The 25,959-nt window shown below is 39.0% G+C and overlaps 1 protein-coding gene across 19 annotated transcripts in view; it reads right to left on the bottom strand.

Moving 5' to 3' along the window:
* The window catches only part of plekha6 (pleckstrin homology domain containing, family A member 6), an 87,112-nt gene that overhangs the window by 7,248 nt on the left and 53,905 nt on the right, over positions 1 to 25,959 (bottom strand). For 10 of the 19 annotated variants that reach the window (XM_046874708.1, XM_046874703.1, XM_046874704.1 and 7 more), the window contains 14 exons: positions 21,266 to 21,366; positions 9,524 to 9,726; positions 8,938 to 9,387; positions 7,456 to 7,966; positions 6,956 to 7,036; positions 6,307 to 6,360; positions 5,651 to 5,731; positions 4,979 to 5,047; positions 4,750 to 4,830; positions 3,799 to 3,948; positions 3,422 to 3,517; positions 2,634 to 2,745; positions 2,009 to 2,148; positions 830 to 985 (listed from right to left, as the gene is read on the bottom strand). In XM_046874708.1, the coding sequence (XP_046730664.1) occupies positions 830 to 985; positions 2,009 to 2,148; positions 2,634 to 2,745; positions 3,422 to 3,517; positions 3,799 to 3,948; positions 4,750 to 4,830; positions 4,979 to 5,047; positions 5,651 to 5,731; positions 6,307 to 6,360; positions 6,956 to 7,036; positions 7,456 to 7,966; positions 8,938 to 9,387; positions 9,524 to 9,726; positions 21,266 to 21,366 (2,285 nt within the window). Of the gene's footprint in view, positions 1 to 829; positions 986 to 2,008; positions 2,149 to 2,633; positions 2,746 to 3,421; positions 3,518 to 3,798; positions 3,949 to 4,749; positions 4,831 to 4,978; positions 5,048 to 5,650; positions 5,732 to 6,306; positions 6,361 to 6,955; positions 7,037 to 7,455; positions 7,967 to 8,937; positions 9,388 to 9,523; positions 9,727 to 9,890; positions 10,306 to 21,265; positions 21,367 to 21,495; positions 21,985 to 25,959 lie in introns of those variants that run through there. The other 9 variants (XM_046874709.1, XM_046874712.1, XM_046874695.1 and 6 more) reach the window with 9 other exon arrangements.

The following is a 25,959-nucleotide window of genomic DNA, read 5'->3' as shown; positions in this document are numbered from 1 at the left end:
ATATATTATGTGAAAAAGAATTCTATGGCTTTATATATCAGGACATAATCAAAATCATCTGATCAGGTCTCAGATTAACATCATCACATGACATATTACACGTGTACAAGTTTCAGCAGTTTGCTGATCTGGAGTTTTCAGATGTGTTTGCACAAGGCCAAGGAAGAAAGACATCATCTATGAAAATTTGGAGAAGCAATTGCTTCTGCCTATTAATCTGGGAAGGATTTTAAGGATTTTTTTGGTTTATTTTACAATTTGTAGTCCATCATCCTACAGTGACAAAAATTATTTAGAAGTAGACATTTAAGACAGTTGCCAAACGGAGTGTACATCCCAAATAATGGCCAAAATTGGGTCATGCATGATCCCAAAGCATGGAAGCAAAGAAAAACTGAATTGAGGTGCCAAAGACTAAAATGATGTGGCAGCAAATGCCCTACAAACTTCAATGAACTAAAGCAAGATTGTAAAAAGAGTGAGCCAAAATTCCTCCATAATGATATGAGAGACTAATAAAGTCATACAGAACACAATTAGGTCAAGTTACTGCTGCTGAAAGTGGTTCTAGAAGCTACTGAATCAGGTTTACTTAGTTTTTCCACACATCTCCATTCTGTTGTAAGATGTCATGTGTTGTTAGTCATCTGAGATTGTATAAATGATAAGATGATTCTTAAGATGAAGTCCTAATATATAAAACATTCAAAAAGTTCATTTTCATATGACTTTATTTAATCAGGTTTTATATATATATATATATGGCACTGAATTTGTTGTTAAGGACAGGGGGGAGGCTGTGTTATATTTTGTTTCTACTCTGAGATACCTTTTGACTGTGCATGTCTTTGTCTTCCTTATAGCTGTCCATGCTGCATGGCCAGGCATTGCTGTTCAAAGGGAGGGGAGGGACAGGGGGCATGATTGTGGTGGGATCCAGGGGCTGGTAAGACTTAGGGAGTGGGGGCCGTGGTGGACCAATCTCCTGGAACAGGTCGGAAGAATAGGAGAGAGAGGGACAGTAAAGAGAAGAAAAGAATATAGCCCAAGAAAAATAGGGACAAAAAGGATAAGAGGAGAGAAAAGGGAGACAGCTGTGCATCAGGAGTTACTCAGCCAAGCAGAGAGCAGAGGTAAATGGGGATTTTTTTTTGTAGTAGTAGAATGCAGTAGAGAATTTGACTAAAGCCACACACTTTACATGAGCAGAAACCGGCCTGCACATGGCACAAACCACAAACATTCACTCCTAAAGAGTGTCTCTTAAGTTCTGTTATACAGACAATCTTCCCTAAAACAAAAACAAGATCATTTTAAGTTTGAACATGTGACCTTTGTAGAATTAAATGTGCAGATCAGTTTGCTATAGTGGATCATTTACGGCTCCTTAGAAATCAACAAAAAGGGAGTCCACTGTTGAGCTTCTACAAAGATGGAGTTGCCTACAAAAACATTAGCATTTGTACACAAGAAGGCATGGCAGAAAGCCTAGAGCTACGACAAAAACAAGGGCACAGCCAGTGAGAAGACAGGCAACATATTGTTAGATTACTGACTGAGAGGTTTAGCTGATTAATTTTGGTTGATTTTGTTATATAAAGGAAAGAAAATATACCATGAATACTTGCAAATATTATGAGACTGACTTAAACAACACCAATTAGATACCAATGCATGTACAGTACCTAACAGTAGGTCAACAAATGTCATGAGATCTAAATCAAGAAACACACCTTAATGAATCTGACTAAATAAAATGAAACAATACACTTCATCTATCACCTAGTTCAGTAAAGAATAAAAGTTTGTTTTTGCATATTTGTAGTTTTACCAAAATGTGTGATCAATTACATAAATCAAGCTATACAGTATGTAGTATTTCTTTTTTTTTTTTTTTTTTTTACATAAGCACTTGCATACCATTCTGCTACATAAATAATGAATCGTTATATGTTGCACGTTGTTGTTGCACTTTCTGAGGTGCTGTGTTGTATTTCTAGTGACTTACCTCTGTTGCCAGGAGTTTTGTGGGTGAATGCTGTGAGCCTGGTACAGGTGAGAAAGGGCTGAGGGGGCTGGTTAGACTCACTGAGCTCAGTGGGCTCGCTGGACTGTTTGTGCTGAAGGAACCTGATGCTGCACTGACTGCTGAACACAAACAACAAAGCTGTTCAGATACACACACTCGCTGGCCAAGTTATTTAGAAGATCTATAGCCCTGCTCAATCACTGTAATCAGCCAATTATGTGTCATGTAGGCTAGTTCGAATCTGAAGAGTTGTTCATTTTCAGTGAGCTTGTGTCCTCCGTTCAATGTGCAATTAGTAATTACAGTGTTCCTGTCAAGAAAAAAAACTGTCTGGCAATTTTCCTTTGGCCTTCAATCGACAATGCATTGCTGCTCACTCGAAGCTTTTTTGTTTTGTTTATTGCATCAACCTGTATAACATATTGGAGACTTTTGTGTGTGGAAATTGCAAAAAATTATTTTTACTTTAACCAGACCACAATGCCATAATCAGTCAGAGCAGGTGTACAGACATTCCTATTAAAATAATACATGCATGCATGTGTGTAAATATGTACAGGAAAAAAAATATTTATATATTCTATATATAAATATAGAAGCTGACCTCTGTGCTTAGCTGTATCTGTGCCTCGAGAGGGATTGTTTTTGTGCAGGCCCTCTAGCACATCCTGGACCCTCCAGAATTCTTTCTGAAGATGTCGGTGGACCAGTTCACTCTAGCGAAACAAAGACGAAAGTTTGAGAGATGACAGGTCAATTAATTTCAATAGTTATATTATTATATTTTTGTGTCTTTCTTACATTTTAAAATGCAACCAACTATTTCTGCTTTCTATCTTTTACCCAAAGAGTTAACCAGTGTCTGGGCCCATGTAATCCTTTCATTCAAACCCTGTTTTTTGTAATACTGTAAGAAACTGACATGCATTATTTATCAGCACCATCAGGAGCTTCATGGAAATTAATGTTTGCTCATGACTTAGTAATATGACTCCCATATGCTAATAATTAATAGTTAATCATAAGCATGAACCGTGAAGAAGTCTTTTTTTTTCAACTCTCTAACAAATGTGTACTTAACAGTTCCCTACAGGTTCATTTCAATTCTATCAAGGTCAGTTTGCTGTTGCATCTTTTGGATGATTGTATTCGCTGTTTAACAGTAATCATATGGGAGCTGCTAGTAAAAGTAATCAGTCACCGAAATTAGACCTTCATATTGCTCCAAAATCGCATATCAGCAATACAATGGTTCTTTAACAAAGATCAAAAAGGCATGTGCTTGATGCTAGGCTTTAAAGTGAACAAAGACAAGATGCCATTACTGTGATGTTAATAATGATGAGTATGGTGATGAGGATGGTGATGATGATGACAATGATAATAAAATACCTGTCCTCCAGAATTCAGCTGCTCCCACAGGTCACCATGAATAGCATTTACCTCATCCTCCAAGGCTTCAAACTCCATTTTAGAGTTGTTCAGAACCTGAGAAACACAGAAATGAGACTGATTAGTTTGACACTCACAGTTCATGACAGATTTTGATCTGAGTGGAAAAAGCCTCTTAGTTTTAAATATGTCTACATAACAGAAAAGGGCGATTTTTCAAATACATATCTAGCACTGTAATCGACCATGAAAATGAATAAATATAAAATTATTTTTGGGTCAGAATATTATTGTAAAATTTTATCCCTTAAAATTAACATGTTTTGAGACGCTTTGTAAAGCATTACTCTGCATTTCGGAGAGTTTTTACAGCTTACACTGGAAGCCTGAGAGAGCTCCCCCCGAACATTGATGAGCTGATTCTGTAAGCTCTCCTTCTTCAGCTGCAATTTCTCCATGGCCAGTGGCTGAGTCCTGCACAGCTCCATGTCCTGATGGGTAGCAACTAGTGTGGCCTCCAAGTTATCCTGAAATGGTTAAAACACACAGGGAAGTGGCAGAACACAAGCTTTTACCACAATTTTATTTATTTATTTATTTTTTATACAATGGATGTGATACTAAACCAGTCAATTACATTTAATCTAGTTCATCTTGTTATATTTAGGTCTAAATCACATCATTTTGTAATAGAAATATGTCATGATAATGTTCATTAGAAAATTAACAATTTGGACATAAATTCATATTATATTCATATTATATCACATTATATCTGACATGGAGCAGATGCTGTCAGGTCGAATATGGAGGGGCACCATACATGCTGTAGTATTCACATTAAAAAATAAAAATGCACAATAGACTACTTGCAGTGAATCCTTATAATCAATATTTGGTCATTAATAATTATAACCAAATTTGGTTATAATCTTAGGAAACTCATTTTTTCATTTCCACATTAAGAGTGCAATGCAGCAGTGCTTTAAGTTTTACTCTGCCCAGCTCTTTCCCCTAATATGTACACTCTACTTACACAGATCAGTGCTAATGCTGCCATCAACACCAGCAAGCACATCAACTCATTACTCACTAATTAATTGAGCCAAGTCTCTTCTGTAACTCAAATTTGTCATACAGCTGCATTGCAGTCTGAACTTGCCAATGTTGGATTTCTCATTAACTCCATGTTGAATGTTGATGTGTAAAAATAAGACCTTGCTCTAACTTGCTCTTATATGTTGAGCAGCTAAAATGTAATCCTGATCAGCAGAATCACTATTAACCCTTTCTTTACCTCCCCACTAAAGAGTAAAATTTCAAAGTACCTTGTCCATTCGCAGTCGATGCACTACAGCTTCCTGCTCCTTCAGAAGCCTGTTCTGCTCAATTAAGCGATTCAGCAGTTTCTAGATACAGAAATCATATGTCATGTGTAACTTTTTCATTATAAAAATGCCTCAAAAAAAATAAAAGTAGCCTCTGCAATTTAGAAAAAGACTTTGCATGTTTAACTTGTTAAACTCAATTTACATATAGATAGAAATGAAGTCTTACACTGGTCTCAATTTCATTGAGCTTCAGTGTGGGGTGCAGCTCCCTGTAAATGTCATGTGCTGGAGGCACCTAAAATCAGAAGTATAAAAGATACACGTTTTATTTTTTTTAGTGCTTCTTAAAACACATTCAACAGCCTCAGCACTTATGATACCACCTACAGAAAAATAACACATTTTATGCAGCCGCACGCTCCATTCCCATATGCTGTGATAATGATGAGTGTGTGGAAGCACAATATTGTAGGAAGTCTACTGTATCTGACACATGGTGAAAGAGACATCACACATATGACTCATACAAAGGATAAGTAAACAAGAGACACACACAATGCTTTGAAAATGGAGAATGTGACACAAAAGACAGAACTGCATACACAAAAATGGGACTTAGCAACATAAAAATAACAGGGGCACTGAAAAAAAGCCCTATTAGTAGCAATAAAATAAAAATACAGCCTAAATGAAGAGCAGTATAGGCTTCTAAATCACCACCATGCTGAATTTAGGCAGAGAGGCAGGCTTTGTGTCGGCTTTCAGCCAAGCTCGTACCAACTAAGGATTTATTTGAGCCTGAAAGTGGCAGCGAGAGGCTGAAATTAATCCCATTGGTAGCTCTACCGGGAATATGAAACTGAAGCCTGCCTCGTGAAGCCAGTCTAAGTTCTCTTACTTGTGGGAATAACTTTGCTCTGGGGTTGGAACGATCAACCATTCGGGTTACCATTCCGATTAGGTAATCTCCCTCCATTGCCTGAGAGAAAAAACACCATCATTTGCTGACGGTTTTGTTTTTTGTTTTTTTTGCTGTTTACCAGTCAGCTGGTCAGCTGGAAGTCACATTTACATAATCACACTATTAGTATTTTGTGTTAAAACAATAGCTATGTTTTCGTGGAAAACACTACAAAATTTAGACGTCACAATGTTTCCTTAATTGAACTGAAAGCCCAATTTAGAGAGGATTAATTTGACATAGGTGGAGTAATAGAATTATTATCACTGTATTCCTGGCAAAAATATCTAGTATGTCAGTGTGTTTCAGTTTCTGACGAAATCATAGTGACTTCTACCGATTATGAAAAGACCTGAATATACAGTTTATTATAGAAAATGGGCAGTCACACACAGAGAATCATAGAAACACAGTGTGGTAAGACAGTGAATTTAAAACAGTGTTCGAGTGGTGAGAACAGGGTGTATAAGCCTAAAGAATTCAGACCTTTTCACAGTGGTTTACATTTCATTACTATAGCAGGGTTAGTGCTCAGAGCAGTTCTGTATGAGAAGTTGAGCACAAGTGCATTGGCAGTGCTGGGTTACGCGTACCTGCTGATCAAGGAAATCCAAGTTTCTCTGAAGCTGCAGGTCTAAAATGTCATCCTGGGGTAAGTGCCAGCAGCAGCAGCAGCAGGTGAGTTACACACAGAAGCAGCACAGCAGCAGAGCCCCACACATACATATGGACAGAGTCATATGGAATTCAGAAGACAGAACCAGTACAGAGACAGTCAGAGAACAGATACAGTGATATGTGCAGGTTAAAGAAATAGAAAGAAAGCAGAGAGAGTTTAGTAAATATTTATTCAGACATAACCAGAGACAGGACCATAAACATAGCCAAAAAGACATAAACATGACACCAAGGATGGAAACGTGGAGAGGATGGAAAGACCCACAAGGTAAAAGAAAGAGGCAGGAAAGAGACGAAGGAAAAAACATAACATTAAGACAATGTAGGTATAACACAAACACACTCATTATCAGTTGTTACTATGGCACACTTCAGCAGCATATCCACCAAACAGACACATCCATGGCTTTTGCGTATATATATATATATATATATATATATATATATATATATATATATATATATATATATATATATATATATATATATTACGCAAAAGCCATGGATGTGTCTACGGCAACAGCAAGCATGGCTAGAAAATTGAACAGAATTACTGGAACGTACCATTTTGCTGTGTACAGATGGAGAGGCTGGGTAATGGTAAACATTTTGGGTAAGAGACCGTCGGTCCCCAGAAAAATCATACTAAAATAAAGAGATCAGGGAAACAAAATATATTTAACTGTACAATATTAAATGACTACTAAATTACTATAAATGTGTCCTAAAACATCTGGACTAGAAAAGAAACTCATACAAATTCAGTCAACTATTTACCTCCTACAGTACCATAAGTCACTACATTACAAAAAAATATAAAATAATATAATATTTCTTCTATACACATAAACTGAACGTTGAGCTAGATTTTATTTTCTAGCGATTATTTAAAACTATGAAACAATAAATGTTATGTTCACACCACAGGAACTTCTTGATCTTTTAAGATTCAGGCTAAGGAAACTAAGATTCAGGTACTTGAGATTTGCTTTCATCTGAAAAAAAAAAACACTCAAAAGATTGAGAACCATGATGAAGTGCGTACAATTATGATTAAGATTTACCTTGGGGGAACTGAGAGACCTTCGCAAGCCATAGACTGATGGATCGGCGTAGATTCCCTCGTCTCTGAACCGCCCGGGCATTCTGTCAAACCGAACACTAGGTGAGCGTGCTGGCGAGATGAAGCTTGGGGGTCCGGGAGAGTAAGCACCTCCTGACGATGAAGAAGGCGAGCGTGGTACAGAACGTGATCGTGGCTGCAGTGAGAGCCGTCTCATGGTCCCCTGGGTTGATTCTAGCTGAGTGTAATAGGCAGGGTGTGGTCCAGGCGGCCCCATAATCCACTGGGGCTCACGTGGAGGCCCATAAAGAGCAGTGTCCCTTAACGACCGCCGCTTATCCTCTGCTGTCCACCGAGGGGGCATCCTGTCGTAGGCAGCTGACATTGAGCAGATGCTGTCAGGCCGAAGTCCTGGAGGGTACAGTGGGTACTCCTCAGGGCACGGTGGGGCACCATACATGCCGTAGTAATCAGCTGAAATGCCTCGGTTCAACGTGTAATAACGTGATGGACTGCAGGGGAAAATAAAAGAGCAAATGGACATCAGAGAGCTGTACAAATCAACTAATCGAGTATTCTACAATTATTCCATCGAATAATCGAGTATTCGGAAAAAGTACTTCTCCTTTATTAAAGAGCAATACTAAATATACGAGAGGAAATAAGACAGTTCTCTTAAAATGAACAAGTAATTTCTTTTCTTTTTAGATCAATTAACTTTTAACATCATTATTGCTAAAATTGCACACAAGAATATCTGTGAAAACTAAACCCATTTAATGCATTTAATTGCCATATTACATCAAAATGCAAATACAATGAAATTTTTAATTACTGTACAGTGTTTTCTTTCTTTCTTTTTTTTTTTAAATGATCCCAAACTTTGGAAACTGTCTGATGTGTTCTTTGAATCTTTTCCTCTTCCCTCGCTGTTTTTTCCCCATTCTGCCATTTTTCATTTTGCACGCCTTGTAAGATGTCTTACTCTCGCCAGCGGTCGACAGAGTTCAGAGTTTTTTTCTGTGCTTTGTCAAAGTCAAAGACTAATTTTAACTCGTCACGCTCCTTTGTTTCCAGTGACGAAACTGAGTGAAATCCATATACATATACAGTGGAACCTCGATACTCGCGACCTTGACACTCGTTACCTCCATAGTTTGCACTTTTCCATTTGGAGCCGGACTAAGAGTAACTCGCGAAAATCTGATAGTTCGCGAGAAGCCGTAAGTGGCTAATAAATTACAATAAAACATTTTACAACTATTTTATTATTGTATTATTCATTTAAAGTAAATAAACTTAAGTTAAATAAAATGTAAATAAACCAATTAATACAAATAATTCACAATTTTTGTTGAGTTTACAGTACAGTACATGTACAATTCCCCTTGAAAAAGGAACCATCAATAGTCATTGTAACGCATCTGCACCAGAAGTGTGTGACTGCCTGTATTACAATAACACAGCAAGCGAGCATCCATACCTCCGCAGGTCCTCCTGAGGTGTCGTGCCACGCCGCTGGTTTACCCACTGCTGAAGCTGTGTCATGGAGCTCTTTCTTTGTGCCATCCTCTCAGGGCCCGTCCTGGGCACAAAGCCCCTGCGCAGCACCATGTTCTCTTGGGGCTCAGGCTGCACCTCACGCACCTCTCTGATGTTCTCCTGGGAAGGGTAGCCTGAACTATAGTTGCCCCATCCGTTAGGATGGTGAGGAGTTGGGCATCCCCTCTCCCCAAGCCGGCTCTCCATATCAATTGACACTGGTGTGGTAGAAGCGGGAATCTCTCGTCTTTCTACCCCATTTACTCCGTGTTTTTCAAACCTGTGCTGCTCAGTCGTTGAATCCTCACTTCTTGGACAAGAGTTGGCCTCTGGTGTTTGTGTCACTGGGACATGGTTCTGCTCGTCTGTAGGGATGGACTCTAAGGTTTTTCTGAAACATGGACAAAAATAACTTTATTCAAGATAATAGAGAAAACTACAGGATACATATGTACATATGGCAAAAGGCCTATGTGTGTGTGTGTGTGTGTGTGTGTGTGTGTGTGTGTGTGTGTGTGTGTGTGTACCTATTCAGGGGTAAAATTTCCACCTTGGATGCCTCACTCATGGCTTGGACCCACTCCTCCCTATCCTCCAAGCTGTCAGCGCTGAAGTAGTATGTACGGGTCCCTGCGTGTTCTGCCTGCAAACAGAATGCAATACTGCCTTTAGCGTCCTGCCCTTCGTCTTTTTCTCCCTCCATTCCTTCTTCCTCCACCTCAAACCACACCTGCAAAACAAAAAAAAAGAGATTCAAGTTATTACACTGTCTCCACCTCCATAGTTTTTTAGTTAATAGTTCATAGTTTCATGCACATGGACATGCCGGTATAAAAAAAAAAAGAGTACACCCCCACACACGTGCGCATACACACACACACACAAAACACATACCTACTAGAACAGGTACTGTGGAGACCAATTCTCTCAGGGCTCCTCACAGGTTTGGGTGGAGGTAAAAGGAGGGAAGAGACTGGGTGAGGACAACAGGGTCAGACATGAAGGTCAGCTAGAGGACACCTAGCAAAGTTGTGGGTTTACTACGGTAAAGGGTTAATGCAAAGGGTTTTTAAATATTGTGCAGGACTGTTAACATCTGTGATAAAGAAATGAATGGTTTACAGTTAATTGCTTTTTTTTTTAAATAATAAAAAAAAAGAGCATTAGAGGGTTAAATCCAGAGTTAGTTTCCTGGAAGAGAAGTCAGTAAATAGTAGGAATGGGTAATGGGTGATAACAACAAACGTTTTTTTATTTCCTGTGCAGCTCACAGGAAATTAAAACCTTCAATGCAACACACATTTATTTATGACATCCTTTCTTTACTTAGATATAAAAAAAAAAAATGTTTTTTAATTTTTGTCAAAAAACTCCCGAAAAATCTTTTTTAATTACTAAACATTTGTTTTACTGATGCACAAGGTCTCAAATCAAGCACCAAAATCTGCCATGATGCACACATACGGCAATCAAAACCGTCCGTGTGGAAACATGGTAAAAGTTCAGTTTGGTGTCCTGATGATTTACATAATTTAAAACACCATCATTACTTTTACAAAAATATTTTGTCTTCATGCGATATGTTGAGTTTGGTTTTGCAAATAATAAACATACATTTACATAGAGAATCCATATTTGTCAATGCCCATGTGGATTAGAGTATTAAACTCTTTAAGTATTAATTTAAGGTACATTTAGAACAGATAAAAATGTGTGATTAAGTTCAATAATGAGATTAAATGTTTTAAGCGATTGACAGTCCTAATATACTGTGTGTGTGTGTGTGTGTGTGTATATATATATATATATATATATATATATATATATATATATATATATATATATATATATATATATATATATATATATATAACAACACAATACACATATTATGTTATAATAAATGCTATAAATAGAATTTGGTGAAAGTTCTGGTTTTAGACACACACACACACACACACACACACACACACACACACACACACACACACACACACACACACACACTTTTCCCACACATATGCATGTTACATTGCAGTTCAGAAAGTGCATCACATGGGGGCAACAAAGCAACTTTAAACAAATGCCACGTAGAAAACACTATCTGCTAATTCAGTATATTTACAGAGTTCATCACATAAACTTTATCTAAAATATTTCAATACAGATAAGGCATCAGGACATAGACACATCACATGACCTGAGCAAACATTACCTTGTTATGTGACAAAAGTCCATGTTCCCTTTGCTAGACATATAACCATAGCTTCATAACCATATGCAAACATTCATTTCCTGCTGCCTTGATTTTCCAAACAGACCTTCCTTTATCCATAACATTTCTTATATAGAAGCTCAAGACTCATTCACATTTTCTCAACTAGATTAGAAATGGTTACCAAAATTAAACACTTTTAACTTTTAATTTCCAAAGGATGTTATGTGAATAAAGCCAGAGCATTGTTTAAATGTGTGTGGGTGTGTGCCACTTACTGTATAATGCCATGGCTTTATAGCACCCTGTAAATCAGGAAATCGGAAACACAATGCTAAACCCCTGATTTGACTTAATCATAGCTACTATTGGCATTTCATCCCATTAATTTCAAACACAATCCAAGAAACGGCTATGGTTAGTCATTAGTGGGAATGTCGCCCATGTACACAATGAATCACAAGCGGCTATAATTACTCTAGCGGTATGTGGCCTCACCAGTTGTATAGAATATGAAACGCATGCCAAAGACAAACGAAGAGAGCGAGCAACTTTGAGTGTCACCCAAGTAATTGCACTCCTACACTGCTGCATAATAAATGGTTTGGCTGCACTCTAGATGACTTAGCAAGACCTAAAATAACACCACTTATAACATAGTTTCAGTGCAGAATATGATTATACAGACTGAATTCAGACGGTACATGGCCTGTGGTTCATTTGGCACTTTTAAATGTTGGAAACACTCTTCAGAAATTGCGACTAAAACTAAGCAAATAGAATCTGAAACACATGAGTTGGTACCCAATCGATCGCTCACCTTCGACTAATATTTGTGAAAGTCACGCTACAAAAAATTATTCCATGCTTCCAAAGGTGAAGATAAGCGGGGAGAATAACAGTTAGCTTTTTCTTCAATGCTTAACTGTAAGTGATTAGTACAGGGCTATAAAAAAGGCATCAATCTGAAATGGTTGTGGTTTGGCTCACACTGGGACGTAAAGCCATGGTTATGAGAATACATCTCTGTCCTATCGTTTTTTCAGTCATGTCATTATATTACTAGTAAGAAAAGTAAGGGCAAGATATGAAAATATGTTCCTTTCTTGCGTTGCCTTCAGCTGTTCCTGCAAGCTGCATGTGACTGGACAATGGGACACGGAAGATCTGCTTCAGAAGCTTGATGTTTTATGTTTAGAAAGCTAGAGGCTCTGAACTAGAGTATATATTGACTCGTTCTGCTACAGCGTTTATTTTGTGTTCTTATATAGATCCATGCAACTGTCCACAAGTTAACAACCCCTGATCTAGTCATACTGAGGCTGTGTTTACATTCAGCCTGTTGAACTGTTAATAATTAAACTGATAGCTCAGTCAAAAGAAAGAAAGAAAGAAAGAAAGAATGAAAGAAAGAAAGAAAAAAGAAAGAAAGAAAAAAAGAAAGTTCTATTAAAAGCAATCATTTTAATAATCTATAACTTTGAAGAATAATACAATTTTTATGTTATTACCAACTAATTGGCTTTAATGTTGATTATAGTAAAGAATGTGAAATGGCTTTATTCTGATGGACAAGAAGATCATCCTTGATCCTGACAGTGAGCCCATTACGAAATGCTCACAAATGCCTTTTCCCGCTGTATGTTCAACCATCATACTTGGACAACAAGTGGCGCAACGGAAAAAACTTTGCCGTATCATCCCAACAGCACGAGTTACATTCGTGATGATGCCACAGCCATCGGTAGAGTCCAAGAGAGCAAAACTGGCCCTACTTTTCGGGCAGGAGGGAATAGTGTAATCCTTTAATCTGTCAATCATAGCACTAGCCAGGCGTGGGTATTTATGAGCTCAGGCATGCTAAAGGAGGCAGACAGCAAGTTTCCTAAGATGGGATACATTATCCTGTGATGCAACATAAGCAGCACTTTAAAAAAAACAGCATTCGTCCTTCTGTGTGGTATTATGATTATGTTGGCACTGATATATTCATAACTAGGAAAAGTAAAGAAATGATTCCCTGCAAAAGCATCCTGTTTAAGATACATATCTTTTATAATCCACAGGTAAAAGATATTTATTTGGATTAGTGAAAAATTCATGTAAAAAATCCAGTGTATTAAAAAGTCCTGTTAATACATCAAACACACACACACACACACACACACACACAAAACCTCTCACCCTGAAAATACCAAGCACTCTTTTGCCTGTTAAAAGATATTAGGGCTTGGAATTTGGGACTTAAATCCCACATTTTGAACTCAGAGATATTGTTGTATTTAAAGGTCACAGCACCATGGCTTTCTGTTTGCTCTTTTTAAAATCTGATGGCGCTGTTTTTCTAATTCCATTCAGTCACACACACTATATGGACAAAAGCATTGTGACACCTGAATTTTTCCAGCCAATCTGGTTCTTTAAAAACCACAAAGTTGAAAACACAATTGTATTGGATGTCTCTGGATGCGGAAGCATTCAATTTTTCCTTCACTTGAACCAGGAGACCCAAAGCGCTTTCATTATGACAATACCCATGTACACAAAGTGAGTGTATTAAGATATGGGTTGTAAGTAAAAGATCTTGAGTAAACTCTGACCCTAATGAACACCTCTGGCATACATGAGGACACTGACTGCTTCCCAAGTCTTCTCACTAAATCTAAATCAGTAGCTGAATTCACAAGCACTATTGTGACTGGATGAGCACAGATCTCCACAATCGCACTCCAACGTTTAGTAGAACGTCTTGTGTGTAAAGTGGATGTTATTTAAACAGCAAATGAGGTCTGAATGTGGAATCGGATGCTCAAAAAGCACATTGAATCTAATGGTCGGGCGTCGACAAACTTTTATCCATATAGTGTATCACACCTCACTGACTCTGTCCTAGCAGATTTCACACACATGCTTGATTTCTAATGCTATAACGCGAGTGCACATAATATTACAGGCATTTAACAAAAGCGTGTAAGGAGACATGACAAACAGTGCGTCACTGACTAACACAGCAATGTCAGCTGCGGTTTGTGCTACACATTATGAAAAAGGTCTTGCAAAGAAATGATGAAAAGCTAAAAAAAAAAATAAATAAAAGCTACAGTTGACGGCTTCTTATTTTTTTCATGCCTTTGTGCGCCTTTATCAAAAAGGTACAAAATAAATCTCATTCCAAGAGCCTTTAACTTGCTGTCATTGCTGTCGGCTGCAGTCCTATACATAGACATCAGATGTTAATTAAAGCCAAAACGCAGACTGCAGTCGTCACAAGGCTGTGAACAGAAGAGGCTGATACGTTTTCGTTCCCCTGCATGTGTCAAGGGAGTGGTGCATTCTCAAGAATGTGAGCTCTGCGTCACCCACCCGAGGATCAGATAGGAACCTTAAGGGGATTACAAGCTCATATCCACCTGAGACGAGGCAGAAGCAAAACAGATTTAGTGTGCAAGTGTTGTGCAAAGGAAAAGAAAATATCAGTATAAGCCACGTTGCATAACTATGGCCTTAATTCAAGGTACAGAATTAAAATGATACTTACTGTATTAGTAACAGTAACAGTGTGGCTTTGGGCAGACAATAGTAAAACGCTACAAACAGAGTAAAGGATACGATGGCATGAGGCCTGGCCTGTTTTCACGATGCATGAAACAGAATGCTGGTAATCTAAGTTGTCTTACACAGTGCCAAATGTTCTCTTGTTTGTGTGCTCGCTGAGGAGTGCCGTAGGCAACAATAAGCACTACACTATTCGTCAAATTTCACATTCAGAGCAAACAATCTGCTTTAATGGTCATTTTCAGAGGCCTTGAAATCGGTTTTAAACTTATAGTTCCTAAAAGGGCAGTTTCTTTTTTTCCGTGCTGACATGTTTTGGCTTTTTCACAAAAACATCTCCCGATCTACAGCCATAAATGGTCTCTTTTCCTTTTTTTTCTGTCACATAGACAGCTTCTCAGATGATGATCTAGCTCGAGGAAAGATTCTTCAGCACATCTGACAGAAAAAGTGACAAATCTGAACACGTTCGGAGATACTGAGAGGAGAACAGGAATGTCAATAACTGTGGATCTGTTTCGATGGCGAGAATGACAGTATCCTGAGACTTTGTTTCTTAAGTACATACATTGAATATATTTGTTGCGATTCGTCCAGCTCATACTGTATGTGTAGTATCTAGAGAAAAGCCTTCATATTTTGACTTTTCGAATATACAGTAGACCTGCTACAGACCTGTAGATAAGCAATGCATAATAACAGCGTGTTTACAGTATAAGCATCTAAAAAAATCAGTTTAAAAGATTTTAGAAGGTAGAACACGTACTGTGGTGCACGTACATAACACGTGCACATTTAACAGTTAGAATAAAGCGTATATACGCAAACTCCAGTTTCTAGCACCGACTTATTTTCCCTTCTTATTACTAACCACCAAAAAAGTGATCTGTTATACAATTTTGATTGCCGATTTACTTATTTGTTGTTGGTTTTTTTCCGATTTTACCAATTTTGCCTGATTTTTTCTACCCTACCGTAAAGCAAAATTGATGGATTTATTTCTTAGTTTACTTGACAAAGAGTGAGGGAGTGTTATTTTCAAATGGAAAAATCAAGTGAAGGGGTTACTAATAAGGGAGTGAGCAGGTCTTCCAGACCATCCAATAATGTAAAAGCATTTAAGCCCCTGCTCAACTGTCAATCATTCAAAATTCACATTTGGTTTTTCTTATCTGACGTGTTCTCCTTTGCGTGTATCTCAATCAATTGAAGTTAATATGTATTTTTAAAGCATTTCAGGAACCAATTCTGACTGCAGCACAGGTACATCAGGCATTTTGACAGTCTGAAATGATTAGGGTTGGGTCTGTTAATGCCACATAGCTATCTTGATCAATGATTGACATACACCATGTGAGGAAATCAGTAGCTAGCGTGACTTGAAACATTATGCCATTATGGTGCAATATATTTATGCTTTCTTTAATCCTAAAAATAAAAAAAAATAAATTAACGGCAGAAAAAAAAAACGAACATCCATATTTTTGTGTTTTAATCTCCGGAATTCAGCCACAGTGACAGATTTTCCCAAATCCTTGAGGTGACCCTCTACCTTGTGACAGTCTCAGCATGTCTGTCCCTTTCTCCACCCAGGTATATTACTTATAGTCCCTCATGGTTAATGCAGCGGAAAGAGCAACAGATGGAGTCTGCCTGGATAAATAAAACCTGGTGAGAGTGATGCTACTTGGTGCCTGCTTCATTCGTTACAAAATGTTACAGAAAGCGCTAGTTTGTTTCGCTCCCTTCTGCAGCAAAGCTACTATGATTAGACAGACCTCTGGCTTAGTCAGTAAACAGCTGGAGATGTTCAAACTTGGGGGTTTGTACGTGAGCGGGTTGCTGGCCACGGTCTGCTCGATGCACTAATGTGTTGACAACATCATCCGCACGAGCGCAAACAAGACTACGGAGACAAGAGTAATTACTGATTACTGTGACCAATAATGACTAGGCAATTTTGAGGGAATGACTGCATGGGTGTGTTCAGTCTCCAGCTCTGTCTGCTTCATGCACGCATACATCTCCTTCCTGTTTCAGAAGCTCTCTTCCTGAAAGCTGATGCATGCTGTGTAAATCGACAGTGCCCACATGAACAATAAAAGAGATTCATGACTCCTACACCAGCAGCCCTATGGCATCAGTGTCAAATGTTCTGGAACAGTACAGCTAGTTCAGGTCATCACAGCCCTTCCTACTCTGCAAACATTCTGATTTGAGCAATATGAAGCGTCCTTGATTTGGTGAAACAAAAGTGGGTCATTTGCTAATTATCAACCAACTTCGAATAGCCATGAGGTTGCGTGGGCCAGAGAGTATTCTTGCTTTGTACCCAGTGTTTTCAGCATTGGCTGTGGATCCAAAACAACATTGAGCATGCACTAACTGAATGTTCAGGTTTGGTAGTGCTTGCTCAGTGTTACTGGGTCTGGGCCACAACTCAGTGGAACACCTACAGTACAGGGGTTAGGGGTTTAATGTATACTTTAAGGTGACTTCCTGCAAGCTGTAAACCATATTTATCTTCCTCCACGTCTTTCCGCAGAGCCTGATATGTACGGAAACAGTGTATAAAGGCTATTCATCACTGCACAATTTAACAAATTACATGGCACCAGATAACTGTTTAGTTCTGCATATGGTACCTGTAAAAAAATGGAATTAACATGAAATTTGGGGCAGAAAATAGCACAAAATATACACATGCACAGGCACAGAAAAACACAGAGAGAGAGAGAGAGAGAGAGAGAGAGAGAGAGAGAGAGAGAGAGAGAGAGAGAGAGAGAGAGAGAGAGAGAGAGAGAGAGAGAGAGAGAGAGAATGAGAGAGGGAGAGAGAGAGAGAGAGAGAGAGAGAGAGAGAGAGAGAGAGAGAGAGAGAGAGAGAATATATTTGCCAATTTAAACAAATGCTCATTAAGATCTAAAAGTCACTTTATAGCATTACAGGAGCACATGTAAACAATTGTTTTCTTTTTTGTGCTCTCTGATTAAATTACAATACATTTTCAAGATTTTTAAAAATGTTTTAAATCTAAAATATTTAGGTTTAATGAATATTTATTTTAATATCTCCAGCACAAGGGAGGGCAAATTTGCCACTGAACGTCAGTTCTGTCAGGAATCCCCCTGCCACGCCCCCTTCGGCGGCGGCATTCCCCGAAGCACCCTGCTTCTTCCCGTGCGCTAGTCGCAGTCATGCTGATCACACACACCTGACTCTCATTCACTCACTCATCCCATCTCCTATTTAATCCCCTCACCTCCACACACTCACGGTCCGTTATTGTTTGTGCATGATCGTATGTGTTGGTTCATGGCGGTCTGTGTAATCGCGTATACGTATCCCGCTACGTACCCTTCTTCTCGGACTCCGCATTCTCTCAAGGGCACCCCGGATTCCCCCGATCCTGCTGTTTTCCATGTTCACGCTTTCTGCACCATGTTTATCCGTTGCTGCCCAGCGCTGCGCTTTCCATAGCGCGGCTCCGTGGATTCTCTACACAAACTGTCTCTGCTTTCACAGAACTTCGTGGACCACGCTCCCGGAGTGCACCACTGGATATTACTGCTTCGCTACAAGTATTGGTGGATTCTCTCCTGAGTATTCTCAATAAACTTTGTTTGCGTTTACTTCGGCTTCCGCCTCCTTATCCGCATTACAGGTTATCTCGATCCGCATGACCAATCAAATCGCGGCAGCGCTGTTGTGTAAAAAAACCTCCAAAAACACGTGCATGTACATTCTCATTTAATAATGCACATCATGTACATAACGGAATTTCAAGCACGTTAATATATTGCCGCCATATTGGTTTTAGTTTGTCTCGATCATCGGTTATCCCAACGCTTTTTGGCGTCCCCTAGGCCCTCGAATTATCCGGGTTCCACTGTATATATATATAGCAGGGTAAATTACAAGAGGCTGTGATTGCACTGGACTGCTCTTTCCTATGTGACGTTCAAAAACTGGGCATCATGTACCACACGGTTTACTGACTACGAATTCTAACACCAACAAAGATCTTTGAAGTCTTTTTTTCCCCCCTGAAACCAACTGTGGTTATGAAACAGATCCCTCAGAACGTCACAGCAAGTCAGTCATTAATGAGATCGTATGATTAGGAAAAACAAGTCTTCCAGTTTATTTTGTTCTTCATATTTGGCAGGAGTCTGCTTTGTAAAACCTGCAGAGGGAGACAGGGAGAGGAAGCAACCTCCCAGTGATCCAGTGATTATGCAACCCCTCTTCATCAATATTCAAACAGTGCTATTCTGGGCTGGAGGGCAACACTGTGTGTGTGTGTGTGTGTGTGTGTGTGTGTGTGTGTGTGTGTGTGTGTGTGTGAGAGATACTTTTTAAGTTTTGACTTATGAAGAAAAAGAGATAATGAAAGGGAGCATAATGGTTAAATGAGCTGAATAGTAGGCAATGTACAGTCAGTAAGTAGACACAGCGGTACAGTGTAGTTGCTGTACACTGTACATAGTATGAATTACAGTATATTGTTATGACTATATAAATATTCATCATACACACCAAACCTAAAGGCTTGAAACTGTGACAAATCCAACACGAAGCTTTGAGAGACACATGACACTGGAATATTACTGGCAGAAACAAGATATCACACCTATTCAGGAAAAAAAACCCAAGGAAGTCAATCCTTAGCTGCCTCAGGGTCCAGCTTTAATTCTGGTAAGGCTGTGAAGGACCAGGATTAGATAGAAGGAACGACGTTACAATTGAATACATGCAACTAGAGTAAAGAGCGTAAGATGCTGCAGGTGCTGCTGGAGTTATTGTTGAAGCAACCTGACACAAGGAAGCAGAGACATTCAAAGCGTCTTCGATTATACCTTGGTGAACTCACCTCTGGCTCTCTGTGCGTGTTTTGAACCAAAACACACACATGGCCAGCACATAGCGTCTCGCCGTTTCTTGCTTAATTATTAACCTCATGCTTTGACTAGTTTAAAAAATGCTGGCTTCAGTGTGGTAGGTCGTGTGTGACGGCATCGTCTCTTGACGCGTCACAATTCGTTAGAACGCTTTAAAAATAGAAAAGCCTATCGCCGGGATGAGAAATGTAATGACTATGAGTCAGTGCTTATTTTGAACACATGCAACTCCGACTGTTACACGGCATATTATAAGTGGAAGTGTTTTCTCACATGAACAGTCACCTTTAAACCTTCTGCAATTTCAGGTGCCATAAATCAGATTTAGGGCTCCTTTCATGGAGGCAGTAAATATCTTGAAATGGGTTTTATTGACTTAAAGCCCTTCTTCACCCCTCAGATCCTGAAAAAAATCCATGTCAAAGGTCACCAACGTGGAGTTCTTGCCTGTAGGCTGACCTTGTGCGCTGTGGGTCGGCTAAAACTAAGAGCGCTCATAAAAAAAGAGACGGTTTTATCCGTAGTCACGGTGAACCTGCGCAGACCCGTTATATGTAAAAAATTTCTACAAACTTCTCCACCCTGTGCCTGCGGAGATCCACACAGCTTGAGGGCAAAACCGAAAACAGAACCCAGTGCGAAAAAACACAGCTTCGCATTCTTCGCACGCCGAGGCATGGAACATGGAACACACCTGGAGTCTCGGATGACACGTTTTACAGTGATATTTGCCTGTGCATACTTCACTACTACCCCTTTCCTGAAAACACTGGCTGTTATTATTAATCCAACACACAGCTTATAAACATGTAGTACATATTAATGCAGAAACCGGAATTCCTTTCCAAATCCAGTTCAATATATTATATTGTTTTCCCTCCAAAACTACCTGATCTAATAAACAAACTCTCTATTAATAGTTTCGAATACTATGTGTAAACGAATACTGAGCTGTGTAGAGTAAAACACCACCATCGTGGCTTTACTCCGGATCTGAACTAGGAAAGACTCAACACATGCAGCAGCACGACAAGTAGACCGTCACGGTGCACCTGCACAACCTGTTCTGCTGTAGACAGATGACAGACGAATCACAAACAAACCTAGAGACTTGAATTACAGTGGAAAATGTAAATACATAGTAATCAAACAGACCCATATCAAGTTTTTCCGTATAGTACTGAAATAAAACTGAACCTGATGATTTTTGTTGTTGTTTAAAAATCTACTGTGTTTCTAAATATAGTGTGGTTTGTAATAATAATAATATTAATATTAATAATAACAATAATACTCATATAACTTTATTATTATAGATACAGGACTTGTCTTGAATTATAATAAACCTCAAATAACTGCACCCTCATCATAAAATGATATACACATTTGTCTTGCAATCCTTATGAAGACTTTTCATTAGCATATACTGATGCAGCCAATAAATGCTACGCTACATTAACAATTAAACTAAAAGAAACTAAACCTTTCTTGACTTCTTTTTTTATTAGAGCTGCAGTTTGGAACTTCCTCAGGACATACACCACAACACACACATCCACAAACATTTAGCCTCCACTGAAACCCCGGCATTTGCTCACCTTAAAGGCGAACTTGCGGCTGATGTTGTCTAAAGGCCGGATCGGTCCGATCTTAAAGCTGAGTAGAGGAAGGCTGCCCAAAACAACCTCTTCCTTCTCGTCTGGATGGCATGAAGAAAAAGACATACACAAAAAAAAAAAAAAAAAACAAGAGATTAGGACTGCAAAAAACACTCCTGGTAATGCACAAAAGGTTAAAGAATTATATGTAAGATTATATTACAACCCACAGCAAAAATACAAGGAGCGCAGTTAATACACAAAACACGTCTGAGTCACAGTCACTTTCCGCTAGGACCTCCTCTGAGCTGCCGCAGCAGTGTAGTGCAGCGAGAATGGAAAAGTAAACTCCGGAGCGACTGCAGGTGAATCTCAATATAGATATCCATTTTAGTCCAGCAGTCCAGTGTTGACAAGGTGCATGCTTTCCCAGAGCAACAGCATGCAGTGACAGAGACGAGAGAGAAAGGGCTGGGAGGCGGGGGGAGACGACAGAGCAGGAATGAACGGTTGAAGCACTTGGGCTTTTTAAATAATGTAGCGTTGTGTTAATTTTTAAAAGTGGGAGCGAGCAAGCGAGCGAGTAAGAGAGGCAGGCAGGAGGATTCGGGTTCGGTGCTCTCGTATTTTCCTCCTTTTCTGATCCCTGGCGCTGAGTGCTATTGCTATTGCTGCTGTCGTGGAAATGGATGCCCTTCTCAGAGCATTTGTGGAAGAGAGTGTGTGTGTGTGTGTGTGTGTGTGTGTTAGAGAGAAAAAAGAGAGAAGACGGGTGTGTGTGTGTGTGGGGGGGTGTTTGTGCAGTGTTTGTGTGTATGAGAGAGAGAGAGAGAGAGAGAGAGAGAGAGAGAGAGAGAGAGAGATTCAGTGACTCAGTATTACAGGAATTCTGGCATCCACCCATATACCTGCTCCAGTCACAGTTACAAAGCAGTCACACACAGGTGAGTGTAAACAAAAACAACCAACACACACACACACACACACACACACACACACACACACACACAACAAAGTCTACACATATCCTTTAAATGCAGTATTTATTTTTAAATAATGAACTTTTCTATGCTGGTATGCATCCTATTCTATTTTTTTACTGTATGCAAAACACCCTTTCCTGCATAAGTAAGCCACCACAGACTGCAGGATGAAGTGGGATGTGATCTCACATGTTTGCAAAACAGATATAATTGCATAATTAAAAAAAAACGTCGTTTTAATTCTTTAAACAAGATTTTGCAGATTGGCAATTACATTTATTACATAACATAATACACAAGATATTACTTATTCCCCTAAATAAAAAAGTGTTATAAAAGAAGGATGTTTTAGGACTCTGCCCACACACACACACACACACACACAAAACGCAAACACTAAGGCTGTTGGACCACCAACCTGTCAAACGACAAACTAATGTAAAAGTGTATTGTAAAACTCTTACACATAGCGCACAACAAAAGTCAAAGACAAAAAGTACTGGAATGAAAAACAACACCTATGAAGACACATGAAAAAATGCTGAAAACCTCAGGCACGAAAGCCTGCTCTTATCATCAGCTTGGGCTAGTTGATAAGGGTAACCTGTCAGGAAAATAAAAAAAAAAAAAGAAACACACCCATGGAGACTCCAGGGCTCTTTCAGACACGTAGATCATACACCTTTACACACTCACGCGCTGTCACACGCATCCCCCCACACACCTGTTACTTGTACACACGCATGCATGGTTGAGAAATAGCGTGTCAAAGTGCCTTCAACTACTGAAATGACGGACAGCAGTTACAGCAAAAGCAGAAATTAAAAACCTGTTTTTTTAGACAGTAACATGCAACAGGCTTTAACATAAAACTCGCAATTCTATTCAAAAATCACTGGAAAAATCTAATCCGTTTTTTTTAACATTAATATTCACAACTCGTGCTGCAAAAATCAACAAAGAAATAAATTAAACATGCAGTGGACATCGGGTTTGTAAAAAAATATCACTTTTATAAATACTTGTAACCTTGTTATTGTACTATAATTCATCTGTTCGAACAGATTTTAAAACAGCACATTTGCACAAATGTGCAAACACACAATGTTCCTTCTCTTTTCCTTTCCCTCTCCTTCATCCTAACTGCTATGCAGCGCTGATCTCTTCACTGATGACCAGCGATCTACACTTCTCATCTGTCATTTTGTCACAAATGAACAAATCTCTCTCTCTCTCTCTCTCTCTCTCTCTCTCTCTCCGTTCGGCACTACAGCTGGCAGACAGCTTTGATTTCTTCTGTGACAACCATAATGCCCCATTTTTCAACTCTCCCTTGCTGCAGCGACAGCAGAGGCATTAAACTGCTCTGTCACACATTCCCCTTTGCTCGTTTCCACAGCACAGCCGGGGAGATGGATTTGGGACGATACAGCAACACTGGGACACATCCAGGAAATGAAAACACCCAGGAGGAGATGGCATGGACGGCAGCCAGCCTCTGTGTTCAGCTTATTGCGTCCCGAGAAGTCACTGAACTTGCGGAAGAAAAGAAACTGCAGCCTCCTAGAGGGAGCTTCCGCTTCCATTCAGTAGGATTCTGCGATTAGTTTATAAATTTAACGATAAAGGCTTAAGGCGCAAATCGATTGACGGGGATTGTGCAAGACGGAATAAAGAATGCGAACAAAAGATATGTCCTAATGTGGAGCGCAACTAAATGACAGTATCTATGTTTGCAGACAGTGAGTGTAATTTAAAAAAATTCTTGTAACAGTATGTAGACTATAAGAGCAAAAACAGAATCAGTGATCCGGTTCTGTTCGCCGCAGGACAGCGGAGCGGAGGTGCGGAATAGAATAATTATCCTGATAGACTCAGGCAAAGTCAACAGGTTTGAATCATGCCATTAACACAGGCCTTGCTGGACTCCCACACATAATTATAAGTCTGCTTAGCTGAATCATAAAAAAGCAGGCAGAATAAAAGAACCCTGATCAAGCAAAAGGCCATCAGTGAAGCCATTAGCGACCCATGTCTACTTTATACCCTTGGATTTAATTGCAGTGTGATGGAAATGCGACAGTACAAATAGGAAGTCTGGAATCCTGCTGTGTTTATTAGACACACTGCACAGATGTCTCCAGAATTATTGGCACCCTTCTCATAAATAAATAACGACAGAATTAAGAAACTGAAACTTGATGACCTCAAAAAACAAACTACAATGTGAAAAGCTGAAACTCACCATCATTTCAACTGTTAGAGAAGTCATTTAAACTTGTTTATTAAATATGATACTGGGGAAACGGTCAAAGGCTATAAATACAGTTCTCTTTTTCTTTAGTGTTTGGTTGAAGTGCCAACATTTCTGTTGGCACTTGCAGAATGTAACTGTAAATTAAATTCCACAGACCTCTTCAGTACAGATTGATGAACATACTCATGCTAGCCAAATATTCAGATACAGATTTAGGCATTTATTACAGCCAAATGGCATTTTTAATCCTCAATTTTTCACTAAAAGTAAACAAAGTAAATTTTTTTATAGGCTGGTTTGAGGTATTAAAGATTGGATTAATCCGATTTCAAATGACCATCAAAACAGGCTATACAATTAGATACAAAAAGATCAAGTTTTAATGTCTTAAACAAATCAATGGGCAAAATCAAATGAGTAGAGATGAACCAAATGTACTCATGACATGACATCACATCATATATGATATACAATATATTATATCGTATATCATATCATATCATATCATATCATATCATATCATATATGTTATATACTAATTCCAAATACTGATTAACAACAAAACAACAACAGTGAAATATTAATAGCTTATAAAAGACTACAGACCTCCGGGATTGGATTTATGGACCCAATGAATCCTACTGCACTTTAGGGTTTTTCACACTGCGCTTAACCCTAAATTGTTCTAAACCCCAATTCGAACCCTGCTCTGTAAAAGGATTATAACTGCATTCCCTTTGCAGTACATGTACCGTGTAAAACGATGCAGTGTTAGTTACTGCTTAGCAACAGACACCCAATCCGAAATTAAACAGCACCTGCCTCATATCACGTGCTTTGTACAGTAACAGAAACCCCAAATGTTGTGGAAATGGTGGTCGTAGCATTTGAGGGGAAAATATTTTCCAAATGTGGATGGAGCAGTAATGCAATGACTTCTGCATTAGTAAACACGAGTCTCTGCGTGTTTAAACGTAATTTTAAAAGGTATTTACATCATTCGCTCCTCTGTGTTTTCTTTCTTTTGTGTTTTAGTCTTTGTTTTCTTGCCTTTGTGTGTCTCGGAAGGCTTAAACCAGCGAAAGAGGATTTGCAGTGCGACATTTATTCTCATTGATGTAAAAACGTGAGACATGCTGTTATTTAAACCGGTTGCGTGCTGTATTTATCCAATCATGGCTGTGGAAACTGCAAATATGCAAACAAAAAGATTAACGCTGGGTGAAGTATGAGCAGTGTGGAACATGAAACAAGATAACCCAAAATTCAGTATACCTGAGAGTTAGAATGGCTCATAAAATTCCAGTGTGAAAAGCGCTTTTGAGAACCAATAGCATTGTACAGAGAATTAAAAAACCCAGCCTATCTTCCACCATTCCTCCATCACCCTGACCCATAATATCTCCTGGCCTTCCACTTTAAGCAACGATTCACGTGCTGAAGGAGACGTGTTA

The sequence above is a fragment of the Silurus meridionalis genome, chromosome 19, assembly GCF_014805685.1.
Source record: "Silurus meridionalis isolate SWU-2019-XX chromosome 19, ASM1480568v1, whole genome shotgun sequence".
In the NCBI taxonomy this organism is placed as follows: Eukaryota; Metazoa; Chordata; class Actinopteri; order Siluriformes; family Siluridae; genus Silurus; species Silurus meridionalis.
Note: the sequence above shows the minus strand (reverse complement) of the source record. Positions and strands in the feature narration are given on the sequence as shown.